Source organism: Phyllobates terribilis, unplaced genomic scaffold (genome assembly GCF_046119375.1).
Source record: "Phyllobates terribilis strain yellow unplaced genomic scaffold, ASM4611937v1 Scaffold_5__5_contigs__length_657084704, whole genome shotgun sequence".
Taxonomy (NCBI): domain Eukaryota; kingdom Metazoa; phylum Chordata; class Amphibia; order Anura; family Dendrobatidae; genus Phyllobates; species Phyllobates terribilis.
This window is the reverse complement of record NW_027362765.1, coordinates 377,596,551-377,614,669: the sequence shown is the minus strand read 5'-3', so window position 1 is coordinate 377,614,669 and position 18,119 is coordinate 377,596,551. Positions and strand designations below refer to the sequence as shown.

General features: G+C 40.6%; 1 protein-coding gene across 1 annotated transcript in view; it reads left to right on the top strand.

The window, feature by feature from the left end:
- The window catches only part of LOC141273240 (solute carrier family 2, facilitated glucose transporter member 3-like), a 44,771-nt gene that overhangs the window by 22,827 nt on the left and 3,825 nt on the right, over positions 1-18,119 (top strand). Inside the window, exons 3-7 of the mRNA XM_073684811.1 lie at positions 12,457-12,617; positions 13,586-13,826; positions 14,618-14,780; positions 17,557-17,744; positions 17,833-17,937. Coding sequence (XP_073540912.1) covers positions 12,457-12,617; positions 13,586-13,826; positions 14,618-14,780; positions 17,557-17,744; positions 17,833-17,937 — 858 coding nt within the window. The remainder of the gene's footprint in view (positions 1-12,456; positions 12,618-13,585; positions 13,827-14,617; positions 14,781-17,556; positions 17,745-17,832; positions 17,938-18,119) is intronic.

Genomic DNA, 18,119 nt, shown 5'->3' with positions numbered 1-18,119 from the left:
GGAATTCCCATTTGGACCACATGTGGCCTACCTGAAGGTCTAGGCGAGTTGTCGGCTGCTCTTTTGTATAGTGTGTGTTTAGGTACTGCTTGCATATCTACCTGCTGATTCTGAACTATAAATGTGGCCGGTGTTAAGCGTCCTAGAGTACATGTACCTTTTATTCCTACTGGGAGCCATTTATATGCTCCATTTCCACAAATCCAGAAGGTTCCTTCAGGCAGATCCCATATTGCAGAGTGTTGGAGCACCAACCTATGTACCAAATCTAAAAATTTAGATACATTCTGAACTATACACCAAGGGGGTTTTTGACCTAATGGACTACAGTATCCTGCATCTGGATTTTCACAAGTCGGTGTACCTGGGTCATATGCACTTGACTCATTACAAAATATATTACCTGGTATCTTTGAACATGTATCATTGTTTCCATCGGGGAATAATTGTGAATATTTCCAACCATTATTGTGTATGTATTTTTCTACTATATCAGGTTTAAAAGGTTGAGAAGAAGATACTGTGCTACTAAAACTGAGTTGTATATTTTCTGTAGGAATTAACCCTAAGTCTGTTAGTCCCGTCTTATTTCTAGGAACCCATACACCTCCTTTAAACGCTAAATATTGTAAGTTGTTTATTTTTCCGGTCATATTACCTTGCCACCAGGGAAATCCCACCCACCCCACAACTGGGATGGCAACAGTAGTGTTCCATAATCTAGAATTAACGGTTTGGTTATTTGCTAATTTGTCTGAGCAATTAGTCCATGTAAACACTTCCTCAGGGGTCATGGGTACGGCCAGGAAGGGTATGCTCGTGGCTGATATTGGAGAATGCGTACAAATCCAACAGTCTGCTATTTTCTGTCCGCCATCGAGCAGCCCGTTTACCAATGTCTCATGATGTTTTATAAATTTATTATCTGCAGGTTTTGGGGAACTTAGTTTATCCCACAGGTCTCCCTGATCTATCGTTATAGCTAACACAAGTACAATCACCACTATTTCTTTTTGCAATGGCTTGCATGTACCCATGCTGATTTTCCTTCCAATTTTACTGCAGTTGGAGTTGTCAATAACACCTGATATGGACCCTCAAATCTGGGTTCTAGCGTTCTTCTGTTATGTCTTTTTACGTAAACTTCGTCTCCTGGTTGCAGCTTGTGCGTTCCCTCAATGGAATCAGGATCTGGAATGGAAGAGAACACTAAAGAGTGTATTTTAGACACATGCTTACATAAATTTTGTACATAAGCAGTTAAGCTTTCAGTTTCTAACATTAAAGTCTGTGGGAAATACAATCCTGTATTGGCAACTCTACCAAACAATATTTCATGGGGGGTGAGTTTGCTCTTTCCCTGGGGGGTGTTTCTGACTGAATACAATGCTATTGGGAGACACTCAGTCCATGGTTTCTGTGTTTCTGCCATGGCTTTCTGTATTTTTAACTTAAGTGTTCCATTCATTCTCTCAACCTTACCAGAACTCTGTGGGTGGTAAGGGGTGTGTAGTTCACTTTTTATACACAACATTTTCATTACATTCTGAAAGATCTCTCCAGTAAAATGTGTACCTCTATCTGACTCGATCACTTCTGGGATACCATAACGGGGTACCAGTTCATGTGCTATTTTTACTGCAGTGACTTTAGCCGTGGCTGTATGAACTGGATAAGCCTCTGGCCACCCCGAAAACATGTCCACACATACCAGTACATACTCATAGTGTCCATGCTTAGGCATCTGGATGTAATCGATCTGAAGTCTCTGGAACGGATATAGTGGTCTTACATGGTGCTTCTGGGGGGTCTTAACAGTCTGTCCTGGATTGTGGGCTAAACAGATTTCACAAGAACCACATTTTGCTCGAGCTACCTGGCCGAACCCTGGGGCTAACCACTTCTGTCTGACCCTCTGTATCATACCGTTTGCAGACACATGTGTAGGTCCGTGGGCTTCACTGACCACAACAGGGTACCACGCTCGGGGGAGACAAAGCTCATCTCCTTTTCTCCATAGTCCTTCTTTTTCTTCTGCCCCCTGTTTCTGCCACTCTTCTTTTTCTTCTCTACTCACCTGCTGGTGGGCTTCTTTGAGCCGTGTAATTAAGTCAAATTCTGATACTGCACTAATAGTGTGGTCAGTTGTCAGAGGTTTTACTGCAGCTCGCTTAGCAGCCTTGTCGGCTCGGTCATTACCCCTAGCTATCTCGGTGTCGAGTCTTACATGTGCAGGTACTTTTATTACTGCTACTTGTTTGGTTGAGGCAGCTGATTCTAGGATTTGTCTAATCATCTGTCCATGTTTTACTGGTTGACCTGAAGCTGTCATGTAACCTCTAGCTCTCCATATACATCCAAAATCATGTACAATACCATATGCATATCTAGAATGTCTGGATTGTCAAGAGGGGTGTCCTGTACATTAGGTAGCCCTTGTGTTTCTTGTTCTATACACTGTAAGCAATCATGTATTATATTGTCTTGTTCGTGGTATTGTAAAAAATTTTCATCTTCGTCTTCCTGACCTCCTTCCACTCCCCCCTTTGTCTCTAGTGGTAACAGAGTGGCTAAATTTAGAGACAATATGCGGCGAAAAGTGAGGTTTGGTGGCATTAGTAAGGAGCATTGTAATCTAAGATGTCTAGCCATTGAAATGTGTTTTGGCAATACCTGATTCAGTATGCCATGTACATCATGTGTAGTTTGTACTATTAGGGCATGGTCTAGTACTATTTCTGAGGCTTTTTCTACCAAAAGAGAGACAGCTGCTACTACTCTGACACATGATGGTGCAGCTTTGGTAACATTATCTAATTGAGCAGAATAGTATGCGACAGGTCTTTGTTTATTTTCATGTTTCTGTGTTAGTACTCCTGTAGCATGATTAGACATTTCCGCAGCCATTAATTGGAATGGTTTGGCGTAGTCTGGGATTCCCAAGGCCGGGGCTGACATGAGACCTTTCTTGAGGTCTTGAAAGGCTATGAGCGCTGATTCAGTTAACTGAAAAGGCTCGATTTTTAAACAATCATATAGAGGTTGCATAAGCTGACTAGCATGTATAACCCATTGTCTGCAGTGTGATACTATTCCCAAAAATGCTCTTAATGTTTTGTAGTTCTTGGGAGGAACAAGATCTCTAATGATTTTTAGTCTGTCGGCGGTGAGGTGCCGAATACCTTGTGAAATGCAGTGTCCTAGAAATACTACCGTAGTCATACAAAGTTGTACTTTTTTCTTGTTAACTTTACAGCCCATGTCTGCTAGAAATATTAACAATCTTATTGTGTTGCTGTTTGCGGACTCTTGAGCAGGGGCACATAATAATAGGTCATCAACATATTGAAGAATTACAACCTCATCCGTAGGTTTGAAATTTTGAAGAACTGATCTCATAGCTTCTGAGTACAAGGTAGGTGAATGTATCATACCCTGTGGTAATCTTGTCCATGCTAATTGTCTATTCTTAAATGTAAATGCAAACAGTTTGTAACAGTCTGGGTGTAATGGTACTGAAAAAAATGCATTTGATAAGTCTATGACAGAAAATACTCGTGCTGTTGCTGGGATCTGTGATAGCAACGTGTGTGGATTTGGCACAACAGGAGTAATAGGTTCCAAAATTTTATTTATCTCTCTTAAATCATGTACCATCCGGTATCTAGCAGCTGACCCCTCAGTAGATTTCTTTTTTACGGGGTACAACGGTGTATTGGCTGGTGACTTTACTTCTATCAGTACTCCAGTTTTTAGATAATCTTTTATCTGTTCTCCTATGGCGTGTTCTTGTTGGGCACTAATAGGATACTGTCTTAATTGGGGTAGTGTCACACCTGGAACAGGAGTGACTTTTACAGGAGCTATTGGCATTAGTCCTACATCGGTGTCATGTTGTGCCCATAATTTTTCTGGTACCTCAGAAAGATCTAAAATAATTTGGGTAGGGGCAGGATCTTTCTCATCCTCTAAGGCTTGGACTTTTACAATGTTTTCTAGAGACTCTTGGTCATCAGGCACCAAAATTTGGACTCTACCATCCTCCAAAAATTGGATATTCATTTCTGTCTGCTTTAATAGGTCTGTACCTAGAAGACAAGTAGGTGCCCCTTTGACAAAAAGAAATTTAGATAAAAATATTTTAGATCCTATCTTTGTTTCAAGGGGAATACTATATGGGAGTGGCCTGATTGCTCCATCATACCCTTCGGTATAGGTTACATCATCTGATAAACAATCAGCATTTGGTAAGGCGTCTTCATTGAGGACGGAGGAAGTTGCTCCGGTATCTATTAGAAAAGGGCATTGTTTTCCTGCTACTTTTACCTGAATTATTGGGCGCCTTCCAGTCAAAGTGGTTTGCATCACGTCTAGTCACTCGCTTGCTGCAGGAGCAGAAGCCTGTACTGTCTTTTCTTGTGATTCTCTTGGGACATAGGTACCATCTTCTATATCCCTGGCTTTTTTCCTGCATTCTCTAATCCAATGTCCTCCCATAGTTTCCTGTTGAACCTGTCATGCCTTGCTACCTGAAAAGTTTTGCAAACTTTCCCTAAATTCTTAGTTGCTTCTACACCACACCTTTCTTTCACGATTGTATAGACATCTTGTTCATCATTTGTGGTCTTAGTCTGTTTGTTGCCCATTTTTCCTGACTATTCCTACCTTAGGAGGCTTTTTGGGTTAGATAAAATATATTCTATATTTTACCTTTCCTCGTTACCTATTCTGTCCTAAGGAGCCAGTATCTGAAACGGTTTCTCTGGACCGTTTTGTCTGAAGTGTAGAGTAATTCTAACACATATATATATGGCAACAAGGGCAAGACCAACAATACATAAAATGAACCATACAGTCTCCATTATATATCGTGTCCCTGGAGTATTATCATTACTTCCATGGGCTCATTCTGTCAATCTCTTATCCGTCAAAAAGGAGGACAAAGGTTCGGGAGTTAAGCGTGAGCGAAGGTTTCCCCGAAAGGACACAACCTTATGACTCAGTTAGGCAATCTCCGTAATACTTATGTCATCTACCTTAGTGCGGCTTATGAGGCTATTCCCGACATCCACATCTCTTTCATACCATCCGTTTCATAACCTTCTCTGACCTCTCCTTCGGCAGATCCTACAGTATATACATGAATGACCCGAGCTATAGGTATCCTTCTCTACTAGTTCCTCAATCCCAACACAAGATATGCATGAAATTTACGGACTATCGCAGAGCAGATGTAAGAGAACTAACAGTGTCTCTTACCTGGCCAGGTTTGTCATCTGCTGTTCCGATGTCCCAATCTCAGCGGTTACTCGTGCCGGTCGATGAACTTGAAGGAATACGCAGACCTCGGGTCCCTGTTCGGGCGCCAGGAATTGTTAGGATCATTCAGCCATGGAGGGTCCTTGTTGGAGTCGGGGTATCCCCGTAACAAGAAATACACAGACACGTAGTGTATAATCAAGTACTGGGAAGCCCCTGAGCGCGTCTGCCTCTATAGGTGCTGTCCCTTTATTTATACTAATAATCATAGTTTTTTTGTCACACATGCGCAGTAAAATGCCTTTGTTTCACAAGCAGTGAAATGATGATTCATAACAGTGGAATGTTGATAAGAAAGTTTCATAAGCAGAAAAGTGATAATTCATAGCAGTAGAAGGTTGCTGAGACAGCTAAAAACAAGTTACAATCTAATTTCTGGGCGTCAGTCCAAATGTCCAGATAAGGGAAGAATAACTTCATCTGTGTCTTACATCGTAGTCTTGGGTGAAGTATAACTCCTATCATCCTCTCAACAGCTTGTAAACGTTTTACAGACAAGAGTCTTCCAATTCTTGTTTGAGGGATTTTCGTCCATTCTTCCTTGGAGAATTCTTCCCGTTTTGTGAGATTCCTGGGGCGTCTTGCATGCACTGTTACTTTGAGGTCTAGCCACAGATTTTCAATCATGTTCCGATCAGGGGACTGTGAGGGCCATTGTAAAACCTTCAGTTTGTGCCTTTTGAGGTCGTCTATTGTGGATTTTGACGTGTGTTTAGGATCATTATACATTTGTAGAAGCCATCCTCTTTTCATCTTCTGCTTTCTTACAGATGGTGTTATGTTTGCATCAAGAATTTGTTGAAATTTCATTGAATCAATTCTTCCCTCTACCTGTGAAATGTTCCCCCTGCTATTGGCTGCAACATAACCCCAAACCATGATTGATTCACCACCATGCTTAATGGTTGGCGAGATGTTCTTTTCCTGAAATTCTGTGTCCATTTTTCTCCACACATACGCCTTTGATCATTGTGGCCAAAGAGTTCTATTTTAACCTCATCGGTCCTCGGGACTTGTTTCCAAAATACATCAGGCTTGTTTAGGTGTTCTTTTGCACTTCTGAGGCTGGGTGCCCACGTAGCGTTTTTCAAGCGTTTATGCTGCGGAATTTCCGCAGCGGAAACGCTTGTTAAACGCTAGGTAATCCGCACCCCATGGTCCCCAAGGGGATTCTGCATGTTCTATGCACATGCTGCGGATTTTTCCGCAGCGTTTATGCTGCGTACAAAAATCCGCAGCATGTCATTTCATTTTGCGGAAGTGCAGCGCAACTCCCGCCATTGACTTGCATTGAGACGCACAGAAACCGCGACTGTACATTTTTACAAGCGGCTTCTATGCGTCTCTATGTGCGGATGGTACCCAGTTCTGGAGGAGAGGAGACTCTCATCCAGACCTGGGTACCATTGTACCTGTAAAAAAAGAATAAAATAACAAATAAAGTTTATATTCACCTGTCCGACGGCTTCTCTCTGAATGCCGGCATCGCTTGAGGACCTGCGGTGACGTCACAGTCATGTGACCGCAGGCCCTTCACCGCTCTGTCTCGCGATATGCCGGCAGCCGGGAACCAGACAGGAACGAGCGCTGCAGCCACGCCGGGGCCTCGGGGGTGAGTATAGCTTTATTTGTTTTAATTTTTACGGTTCACACTGTATAAATCCATGCTGTTTGCTGTTTGCATGGATTTATACAGTGTGACCTAGTTGTCAAGCACTTTCCAAGTGATGCTATCGCCTGGAAAGCGCTTGTCAATCTGCATGCGGAAACACATGTGAACCCGCATGTATTCCGCATGTATTCTGCAGGAAAAACGCATTCACAATCCGCATGCGTTTTTTCTGCCAGGGAGATGCAGAAATGCTGCAGAAATTTTCTGCTTCATTTCTGCATCGTGGGCACATAGCCTAACACTGAATTTTATGGTGAGGATGCAGGAGAGGTTTTCTTCTGATGACTCGGCCATGAAGACTATATTTGTGCAGGAGTCTCTGAACAGTAGAACAATGTACCACAACTCCAGTCGCCTAAATCTTTCTGAAGGTCTTTTGCAGTCAAGCGTGGGTTATGATGAACTGTATATTGTGTATACTGTATGTGTAGTGTGTTATTGTATTTGTATTTATTATGTCTATATTGTTTATACAGTATATGTGCAATGTGTATATTGTGTGTATTCTTTGTGTATATATATATATATATATATTGTATAAATGTTTGCACTGTGTGCATTATGTATGAATGCACTATGTGTATAGTGTATGTGTGTAATATGTATGTTTGTACTATGTGTACTGTGTGTATTATATCTATGTGTAACGTCTATATATGTTTGTTTGACGTATATATCCGTGTGTACGTTCGTATCATGGCAATAACTTCCATTTAACAAGAAAAACTCCCGACATACACAATAAGCGAATCTATAGGGCTGCATTAACCTAACAGAGACCAAGAGGGCTTTCTGTTAGTCTTCATGTGGCTGCTATATGTCAGCACACCACAAAAAAGGAATGAAATTATATACTACATTATTCCATACATTTGATTTTACAATGAGACACTGCTGTATGCTGGGAGATTTTTATGCATCCTCAATTCCAAAACAGTTGGCTTTCTGTATAAAATGTAAAGAAAATAAGAATGCAATGATTCGGAAATCTCTTATTGCCATACTTCTTTCAGAGCAGAACATAGAACAGATCAGAAGGGAAACGTTGGACATTTTTGCATTTCATATGAAAAAAATTAACTCAAGTAGAAATTGATGGCAGCGATGCGTCTCAGAAAAGTTGCGATCGGGTCAACAAAAAGCTGGAAAACTAAACGGTAATAATGAAAAACAGCCGGAGGGTCAATTTTCATCTAAGTCACATGACTGTGTATAAAAAGAGCATGTTAGAGAGGCAGAGTCTCCCAGAAGCAAAGATGGTCAAAGGTTCGTTCACCAATCTATGGAGCAATTTCAGAAAAATATTCAACATAAAATTGCAAAGACTTTGAATATCCACCAACTACAGGACATAATATCATCAAAAGATTCAGGGATTCTGGAGAAATCAATGTGCACAAAGAGACAAGGACGACGGTCAGTATTGGATATTTGTGCCCTAGGGCCTTTAAGCATTACGGCATTAAAATATGATTCCATTCTCCAATGTCTACTATTATGTAGCATTACCTCTTCTTTTTACAACAGTCTGTACACGTCGGAGAAGTGAGGAGACAATTGCTGGAGTTTTGAGAGAGGAATGTTGTCCCCTTCTTGTCTGATGTCAGAATCTCGCTGCTCCACAGTTTGGAGTCTTTAGTCTCATAATACGCCAAATGTTTTTTATTGGTGAAAGGTCTGGTCTTTAAGCAGCCGGATCATCCGCCAAACTCTTCTTCTGGTCTGCCGTGATGTTGTGATCGATGCAATATGTGGTTTAGCATTGTCTTGCACTAATGCCCTCCAACCATCAGAGATGCAGAACTGTGCACTGAAGCGGGATGGTCCCGCTTCTCGATAACAAGCTGGATGGTCCCTCTCCTTGATAACAAGCTGGATGGTCCCTCTCCCTGATAACAAGCTGGATTGTCCCTCTCCCTGATAACAAGCTGGATGGTCCGTCTCCCTGATAAACTGGATGACCTCTCTCCTTGATAACAAGCTGGATGGTCCCTTTCCCTGATAACAAGCTGGATGGTCCCTCTCCCTGATAAGAAGCTGGATGGTCCCTCTCCCTGATAACAAGCTGGATGGTCCCTCTCCCTGATAACAAGCTGGATGGTCCCTCTCCTTGAGAGCAAGCTGGATGGTCCCTCTCCTTGATAACAAGCTGGATGGTCCCTCTCCTTGATAACAAGCTGGATGGTCCCTCTCCTTGATAACAAGCTGGACGGTCCCTCTCCTCCTGAGCTCGGAGGACATGGCGTCCGTGGTTTCCATAAAGAAATTCACATTTCGATTTATGCAACCACAGAACAGTTTTCCATTTTGCCTCAGTCCATTATAAATGAGCTTTGACCCCGAGAAGACAGCAGCGTTTCTGGATTGTGCTGATATTTGGCTTCTTATTTACATGATGGAGTTGTCACTTGCATTTGTGGATTGCACGGAGAACTGTGTTCAGACGAGTTCCAGACATATTACTGAGCCCCGTGCAGTGATTTGCATGACTGTATCATGCCTGTATTTAATGCAGAGCCACCTGAGGGCCCGGAGATCACAAGCATCTAGTACTGACAGTTGACCTTTTCCTTCGTGGACATGGATTTCTCCACAATCTCTAAATCTTTTTATGATATTATGTCCTGTAGATGGAGGATATCGAAAAGTCTTTGCAATTTTGGAAAATGTTTCTGAAATTGTTCCACAATTTTTAGACCCAGTCATTTACAGACTGGTGACCTCCGACCATCTTTGCTTCTTGGAGACTCTGCCTCTCTACCATGCACTTTGTATACAGTCATGTGAATTACTTATAAATTGACCTTCTGACTGTTTTTCCTTAATACCATTTACTTTTCTAGCCTTTTACTATCTCTGTCCCGACTTTTTTGAGATGTGTTGCTGTCACCAATTTGTAAATGATTTAATTTTTTCAAATAAAATGGAAAAATGACCAACTTGCAACTTCTTTATGTCTTTATCCCAACTTCTTTATCTCAACTTCATTATCTCTGGCCTATGTTCTGAATAACATATCGCAATAAGAGATTTCCAGATCCTTGCCTTATTGGTTTCTTTACATTTTACACAGCGGTCCAACTTTTTTGGAATTGGGTTTGAACATGAAATCGACAACTTTAACATATACATGTCTATTGCACTGTATGTGTTACTTTTTATTTTGTACAGTGTAGCACAATTATATACACTACCGTTCAAAAGTTTGGGGTCACCCAGACAATTTTCTGTTTGCCATGAAAACTCATACTTTTATTTATCAAATGAGTTGCAAAATTAATCGAAAATATAGTCCAGACATTGACAAGGTTAGAAATAATGATTTTTATTTGAAAGAATAATTTTCTCCTTCACACTTTGCTTTCGTCACAGAATGCTCCTTTGCAGCAATTCCAGCATTGCAGACCTTTGGCATTCTAGCTGTTAATTTGCTGAGGTAATCTTGAGAAATTTCCCCCCATGCTTCCTGGAGCCCCTCACACAAGTTTGATTGGCTTGATGGGCACATTTTGCGTACCATACGGTCAAGCTGCTCCCACAACAGCTCAATGGGGTTGAGATCTGGTGACTTCGCTGGCCACTCCATTACAGATAGAATACCAGCTGCCTGCTTCTTCCCTAAATAGTTCATGCATAATTTGGAGGTGTGCTTTGGGTCATTGTCCTGTTGTAGGATGAAATTGGCTCCAATCAAGCGCTGTCCACAGGGTATGGCATAGCATTGCAAAATGGAGTGTTAGCCTTCCTTATTCAAAATCCCATTTACCTTGTACAAATCTCCTACTTTACCAGCACCAAAGCAACCCCGGACCATCACATTACCTCCACCATGCTTGACAGATGGCGTCAGGCACTCTTCCAGCATCTTTTCAGTTGTTCTGCGTCTCACAAATGTTCTTCTGTGTGATCCAAACACCTCAAACTTTGATTCGTCTGTCCATAAAACTTTTTTCCAATCTTCCTCTGTCCAATGTCTGTGTTCTTTTGCCCATATTAATCTTTTCCTTTTATTAGCTAGTCTCAGATATGGCTTTTTCTTTGCCACTTTGCCCTGAAGGCCAGCATCCCGGAGTCGCCTCTTCACTGTAGACGTTGACACTGGCGTTTTGCGTGTACTATTTAATGAAGCTGCCAGTTGAGGAGCTGTGAGGCGTCGATTTCTCACACTATAGACTCTAATGTACTTGTCTTGTTGCTCAGTTGTGCAGCGGGGCTGCCCACTTCTCTCTCTACTCTGGTTAGAGCCTGTTTGTGCTCTCCTCTGAAGGGAGTAGTACACACCGGTGTAGGAAATCTTCAGTTTCTTGGCAACTTCTCGTATGGAATAGCCTTCATTTCTAAGAACAAGAATACACTGTCGAGTTTCACATGAAAGTTCTCTTTTTCTGGCCATTTTGAGAGTTTGATAGATCAAACAAATGTAATGCTCCAGATTCTCAACTAGCTCAAAGGAAGGTCAATTTTATAGCTTCTCAAATCAGCCAAACTGTTTTCAGCTGGGCTAACATACTTGTGCAAGGGTTTTCTAAACATCCATTAGCCTTCTTACACACCAAACACAATGTACCATTAAAACACTGGAGTGGTGGTTGTTGGAAATGGGCGTCTATACACCTATGTAGATATTGCAAAAAAAACAAGATGTTTGCAACTAGAATAGTCATTTACCACATTAACAATGTATAGAGTGGATTTCTGATTCATTTAATGTTAGCTTCATTGAAAAAAAATGTGCTTTTCTTTTCAAAAATAATGACATTTCTAAATGACCCCAAACTTTTGAACGGTAGTGTATGAACATATAGTGTAATATATAAATGGTATGTTGCAGTATAATTTATCTGCACTATATAGTAGTATTATTTTTATTATTTATATGTACAACCTATATAGTATGTATATTGCACCTGAAGACTTTCTTTCTGTGCACATTATATATTAGCTTTTTATGTGTAATGAAATATTTAATTGCACTGGGTATGTTGGTATTAATTGTGTATGCTGTGTTGTTTCTGCCATTATTTATTTGTACAGTATGGCAGCAATATCTAATTATACTTTAGGTGACGCTGTACGTATATGGCTGCTTTCTCTCACGCTTCATCCAATGCTATATCGTCTAATGTTCAGTTTTTTTCAAATAAGAAAAATTAAGAAATTATAGAATACTGGAAAGCGTTAGCACGATGACGTTGACGTTGATAGTTGATGACAGTAATAGTTGATGACGTTAATGTTGATAGTTGTTGACGTTGATAGTTGATGACATTCACCACGTTGATAGTTGATGACGTTGATAGTTGATGATGTTGATAGTTGATGACGTTCACCACGTTGATAGTATGCAAGCTACTGTCATTTGTCAAAAAGAAAGATGTAACTGAGATTCTATGATTTTTGCTCGAATAGATGATTTTATCCTTCTGTCTTTCTAAAAAGGGATTGTTTCTTATTTTTTTTTATAGATCATCAAAGCCTTCTATAAAGCCACGTACATCCATCGCTACCGGACGCCGATGTCGGAGGGCATGCTCACCTCACTGTGGTCCCTCTCCGTAGCTATCTTCTCCGTCGGGGGGATGTTTGGATCTCTTTCTGTTGGATATTTTGCAAACCGATTTGGGAGGTAAGAGCGGGCATACTGTCACTGTCAGCACACATTGGTTCAAGCCACAATCCTTTCTATCACGCGCCTTGTCGGGCAAAGTTGAAAAATTGTCTAAACCACTAAATAAATATGGTGCAGGGCAAATGTGTACAGTTTTGTGGAGCAAATTGTCCAGAATTCACTAAAAACAAGCAGATATCTTGAAAAATAAAAGGGTTGAAACTTAGTTTAATAAAGGATTATTCCCAAAAATACATAAGAACATAAGATATGAGATAACTTAGGATCCTTCAGTGATACCAGGACCTTTGGAACCCTGAACCGGATGAGCTGAGCCGCGCATGCTCGGCCTCTGCTCCATTCATGGTTGATGAGGCTACTGGAGAAAAGAAAAGTACAGCGTCCAACTATTTCCAGCAGTCGCATACACAGTAAATGGATCAGAGATGAAGCATGTGCGCCGCTGCTTCCTTCCAGAAGGGGCAGCAGAGCCTGGCTCTCAGGGTTCTATAGACCCAGTTAGTCGGACCCTCAGAGATTCGCGAGCTATCACTCATCCTATGGATAGGGGATAACTTGTTATTTTGGGAATAACCCATTAGCGACTTGCATAATTTTGCAATAAACACTTTTTTATATAAAATACTTACAGTTGATTGAAGCGCGTTTCGGGCGGCACACTGGCCGGTTTTTCAGGCTATGGACGTGACCTGTGCCACTTTACTAGATTGCAACACATTCTGGGGCTGATAAAATCACTCTTCTGGCCTAATTACACAATCCGCTCCAGTTCCACTTAATTGCCGCGCGTTTCGGGACCAAGTTATGCAATCCTCAGTCATAATATCACAATAAGGTTCTAGTGGATGACAACGCATTTGTGACATATTTTAGTGTGAATTGACTCCGATTTCATGCAGAATAACATGATTGACTCCAGATCATTTTGAAGCCGTCGATCGATCTGATCACATTCTCTTTACCAGGAGGAATTCAATGCTGTTGGTCAATATCGCCGCCCTAGTGGGGGGAGCATTAATGGCTCTCTCGAAGATTGCTTGGTCCTTTGAGATGCTCATTATTGGAAGATTCATCATTGGAATATTTTCTGGGTTCTGCACCGGTCTCGTACCTATGTATATTGGGGAGCTGGCACCGACTGCTTACCGAGGCGCTCTGGGCACCCTGAACCAGCTTGGCATCGTAGTGGGAATATTGATAGCGCAGGTTGGTTGTCATGAGGATGCATTAAATCTTTCACCTAAAGGGGCATTAATGTTGCTGACCTGATTTGCATAAGATCGGTGTATATCCTAGTCTTAAAGAGAACCCATCTGATCAACTGATTGGAGGTGCTTTAGTGCACCTGAAGAGGCACAGCGCTGTTCTTTTTGTAGTGGCCATAAATGGTACTGCATGCATAAGTGAATGAAAAAGAGCCTGCAGTACTATTCATGGCCACAACCCCATAGATGGAGCTGTGCCGCTTCCAGCCCTCTGCAGCACCCTCAATCAGATGATCAGTTGCGATGCCAGGAGTTGGCTTCCAACCAATTGGTCATATAGACATTTCACAAGAATACTGAGCATCTCCATAATACACCTAGTATATCACATGTAAAATACTTCCCATGCGTTTCAAGCCATAATCCATCCCTAGCTTAATTACAGTGGATGCCTAGTATTATGTTAGACCTTTGTGTCATCTGATGGCACCGCCCATGGGGACCAATATATAATTCTTCATTATTATTCTGTAGCGTATAAATACCGCCATATAATGCCCAAATAGCATGGCCTCTGTCCATACCGTAATCTAATAACTGTGTTATACAATTAGTAGTAAGATTTATGGTGGTGAGAAGTCTGATTTACCCTTCAGGACCCCACCTCACCTCTAAAGGCCCCCATACGCATTAGACTAAAGGTGTGCCCATAATATAGGACATGGATTAATGAGATTGCATCGTCTACTAAGTATCTCACATCCTGACTGGTCTTTGTATCCTCTGGTTTAGATTTTCGGGCTGGAAGTGATCCTGGGGTCGACCACCTTCTGGCCTCTTTTACTGGGGCTCACAGTTCTCCTGTCGGTCCTTCAGTGCGGGCTGCTGCCGTTCTGCCCGGAGAGCCCCCGATATCTACTGATTGTAAAGAAGGAGCATGAACAAGCTGAGACCAGTGAGTATCAGGAGACTTCTGCTGGTGGTAGGAGAAGGACTAATAAACAGATTGATATTAGAAAAAACTTTTGGACAGTGAGGGTGATCAATGAGTGGAACAGGCGGCCACGAGAGGTGGTGAGTTCCCCTTCAATGGAAGTCTCCAGACGCTGGACAGACATCTGTCTGAGATGGTTTAGCATTGAGCAGAGGGTTGGACACTAGGACCCTGGAGATCCCCTCCAACTCTAACATTCTATGATGATTCTATGATTGTAATAGTGGAGTATTAGTAGAGGAACAACTAGTAGTGATGGTGTAGAAGAATACAAAGTAATATAAGTTTAATAGCGGTATTAGTAGTAGTAAAAGTAATGGTGGTAGCGGAACAATACACAGTAGTATAAGTGTAAGTAGTAGTAAAAAAGATAGTATTGGACTAGTATGAGAAGAAGTAGTAGCTGTAATGATGGTAGAAGTAGTAGTAGTGGTAGAATAAGTAGCCTTCGGAAGAAGCAGTTGTTTGTAGTAGTATTGAAGGTAGTAATAGTGGAAGTAGTAGAAGAAGAAGAGGTAGAATGTTAATAATATTATTAGGGTAAGTAGACGAAGTAGTTGTAGTAGTAAAAGAAGTGATGGTGGTTGGAGAAGTAGTAGTAGTGATAGTACAAAAAAAAAAAGAAGCAAAACCTACAAAAGACAAAAAATATATCTCATACCCTACCATCATTATATATAAATGTAAAGCAAAGTTGCATAATAAATATAGGGTACTTAGTGAACTATTTTTGATCAAAAAAAGTATACAAGCCGTCCCACCAGCGACAAGGTGACCCTAAATTGGGACGGTCCTACACTGTCTATATTAAAAACCTTACAGTATATCAAAGTTGAAGTAATGCATATAAAAGGGTAGACAAATAGGACCGGGTCCCAACTCCAGACCACCTAGGCCCGTGGTAAGCTACATATTTACTAATCAGCTCAACAAAGGGGATGCCACACCCTTAAATTGCACAGAATGCAAACAAGACAAAAAACCAAGCAATGTGAACTGAGGTCTAAGATGGTAGACATGCAAGAAATAGGAGCATGTTCACACTAGCAAAAAGAAGCAAAACCTACAAAAGACAAAAAAATATATCTCATACCCTAACATCATTATATATAAATGTAAAGCAAAGTTGCATAATAAATATAGGGTACTTAGTGAACTATTTTTGATCAAAAAAAGTATACAAGCCGTCCCACCAGCGGCAAGGTGACCCTAAATTGGGACGGTACCTATACTGTCTATATTAAAAACCTTACTGTATATCAAAGTTGAAGTAATGCATATAAAAGGGTAGACAAATAGGACCGGGTCCCAACTCCAGACCACCTAGGCCCGTGGTAAGCTACATATATACTAATCAGCTCAACAAAGGGGATGCCACACCCTTAAATTGCACAGAATGCAAACTAGACAAGAAACCAAGCAATGTGAACTGAGGTCTAAGATGGTAGACATGCAAGAAATAGGAGCATGTTCACACTAGCAAAAAGAAGTAAAACCTACAAAAGACAAAAAATATATCTCATACCCTACCATCATTATATATATAAATGTAAAGCAGAAGTAGACACAAAATGAACATATACCCTGTAGAAAGAAAGTAAATCGTAACAGTGCATATAAATAACATAGGATACTTAGTAAACACTGATTTTGATCAAAAAAGCATGAACGCCATCATATTAAAACCTTACTATGTGTCAGACGACCTCAATGTAGATGACAGGGCCAAGAAAAAAACAGTAAAAAAAGAAGTAGTAATGGTAGCTTCAGAGGACGTAGTAGCTGTAATGATAGTAGTAGAAGAATATGTAATAGTAATGGTAGGATAAGTAGCTGTAGTGGTGGAATAATAATAATAATAATAATAATAATAATAATATTTGTTGCAGTGGTGGAAGAACTAGTAGTAGTGGAAGTATAATAATAATAATAATAATAATTACTAAGTTGTAGTAGAAGTAGTAATAATAGAAGTAGAGGAAGTAGTAGTTGTAGTGGTAGTATAATAATAATAATAATAATAATAATAATAAAAAATAAGCAGTAGTAGAAGTATAAGCAGTAGTTGTAATGGTAGTAGTCCTGCACCACTGCTTTGTGCATTTTTTTTTATATCAAAATATCACCGATTAACCAGTACGTTGAATGCTGTAAAGAGAAAATAATGGAAATGACAGAATTGTTTTTTCTTTCCTTTAAATACCTCCCTACACAATGCAACAAAAGGCAAAACGTCACATGTTCCCCAAAATGGTACCCATGAAACCATCACTTCGGTGTGAGAAAAAACAAGCCCTCACGCTCCATCTACCCAAAATATTAAAAAAAAGTTACAGATCTCAGGAAAAGGCGACACAAACCAAATGGAGTTGTTGTTTTTTTTTTTAACAAATTAAGTTAAAAAATTTGATTTTTTTTTCCCGTTTTTCAGTACATTTTATGGTAAAATTAATGGTGTCATTCACAGCTACAAGTTGTCCCGCAAAAAAAACAAGCTGTCATACGGCTGTGTGGAGGGAACAATAAAAAAGTTATTTTTCTTGGAAGAAAGAAACAAAAAAAGACTTATATTGCCCCAAGAAGTTGGCAACAGATGGCACCATTGCCCAATTTTTGCCTCCATTCCTCTCAGCTTCTGACGATAACCCTCTTTTTGGATTTTATTCACTTGAATAAAGTTTGGAATAACTTTGTCACTACTTTTATTGATACTGACTGACTTCACATGTGATTTTAGTTCTTCAGAAACTTCGGGGCACTCTGGACGTGGCCTCTGACATTGAAGAGATGAAGGAAGAAGGTCACCGCATGGCACAGGAGAAACCTGTGTCCTTTATAGAACTGTTCCGCTCCAGCCAGTACCGGCAGCCCATTATTATCGCCATCGTTCTGCAGCTTTCGCAACAGCTATCTGGCATTAATGCAGTAAGTAATCTTATTTTTTCAGCCTTTGTTCTCTTTACATTTTATGTCATTATCAGCCTTTCATTGACTCTATCGGTTTTCTTTACAGGTCTTTTACTATTCCACGAATATCTTCAAGGCTGCAAGCGTCCCAAATCCGGTTTATGCAACCATTGGTGCCGGTGTGGTAAATACTGTTTTTACGGTTGTATCGGTGAGTATTGGACTACAGTGTGAGCTTAGTTTATCATATTAGTAATATCTCCACATTAGAGATGAGCCAATCATTTTGAGAGTCATTGAATTCACTTTGAATTTCACATAGAAATTGGCTTGGCCAAAATTCGTTTTTTGCTCGTTTTGTGATTTGAGACACTTGAATTCAGCAAAAAGGCG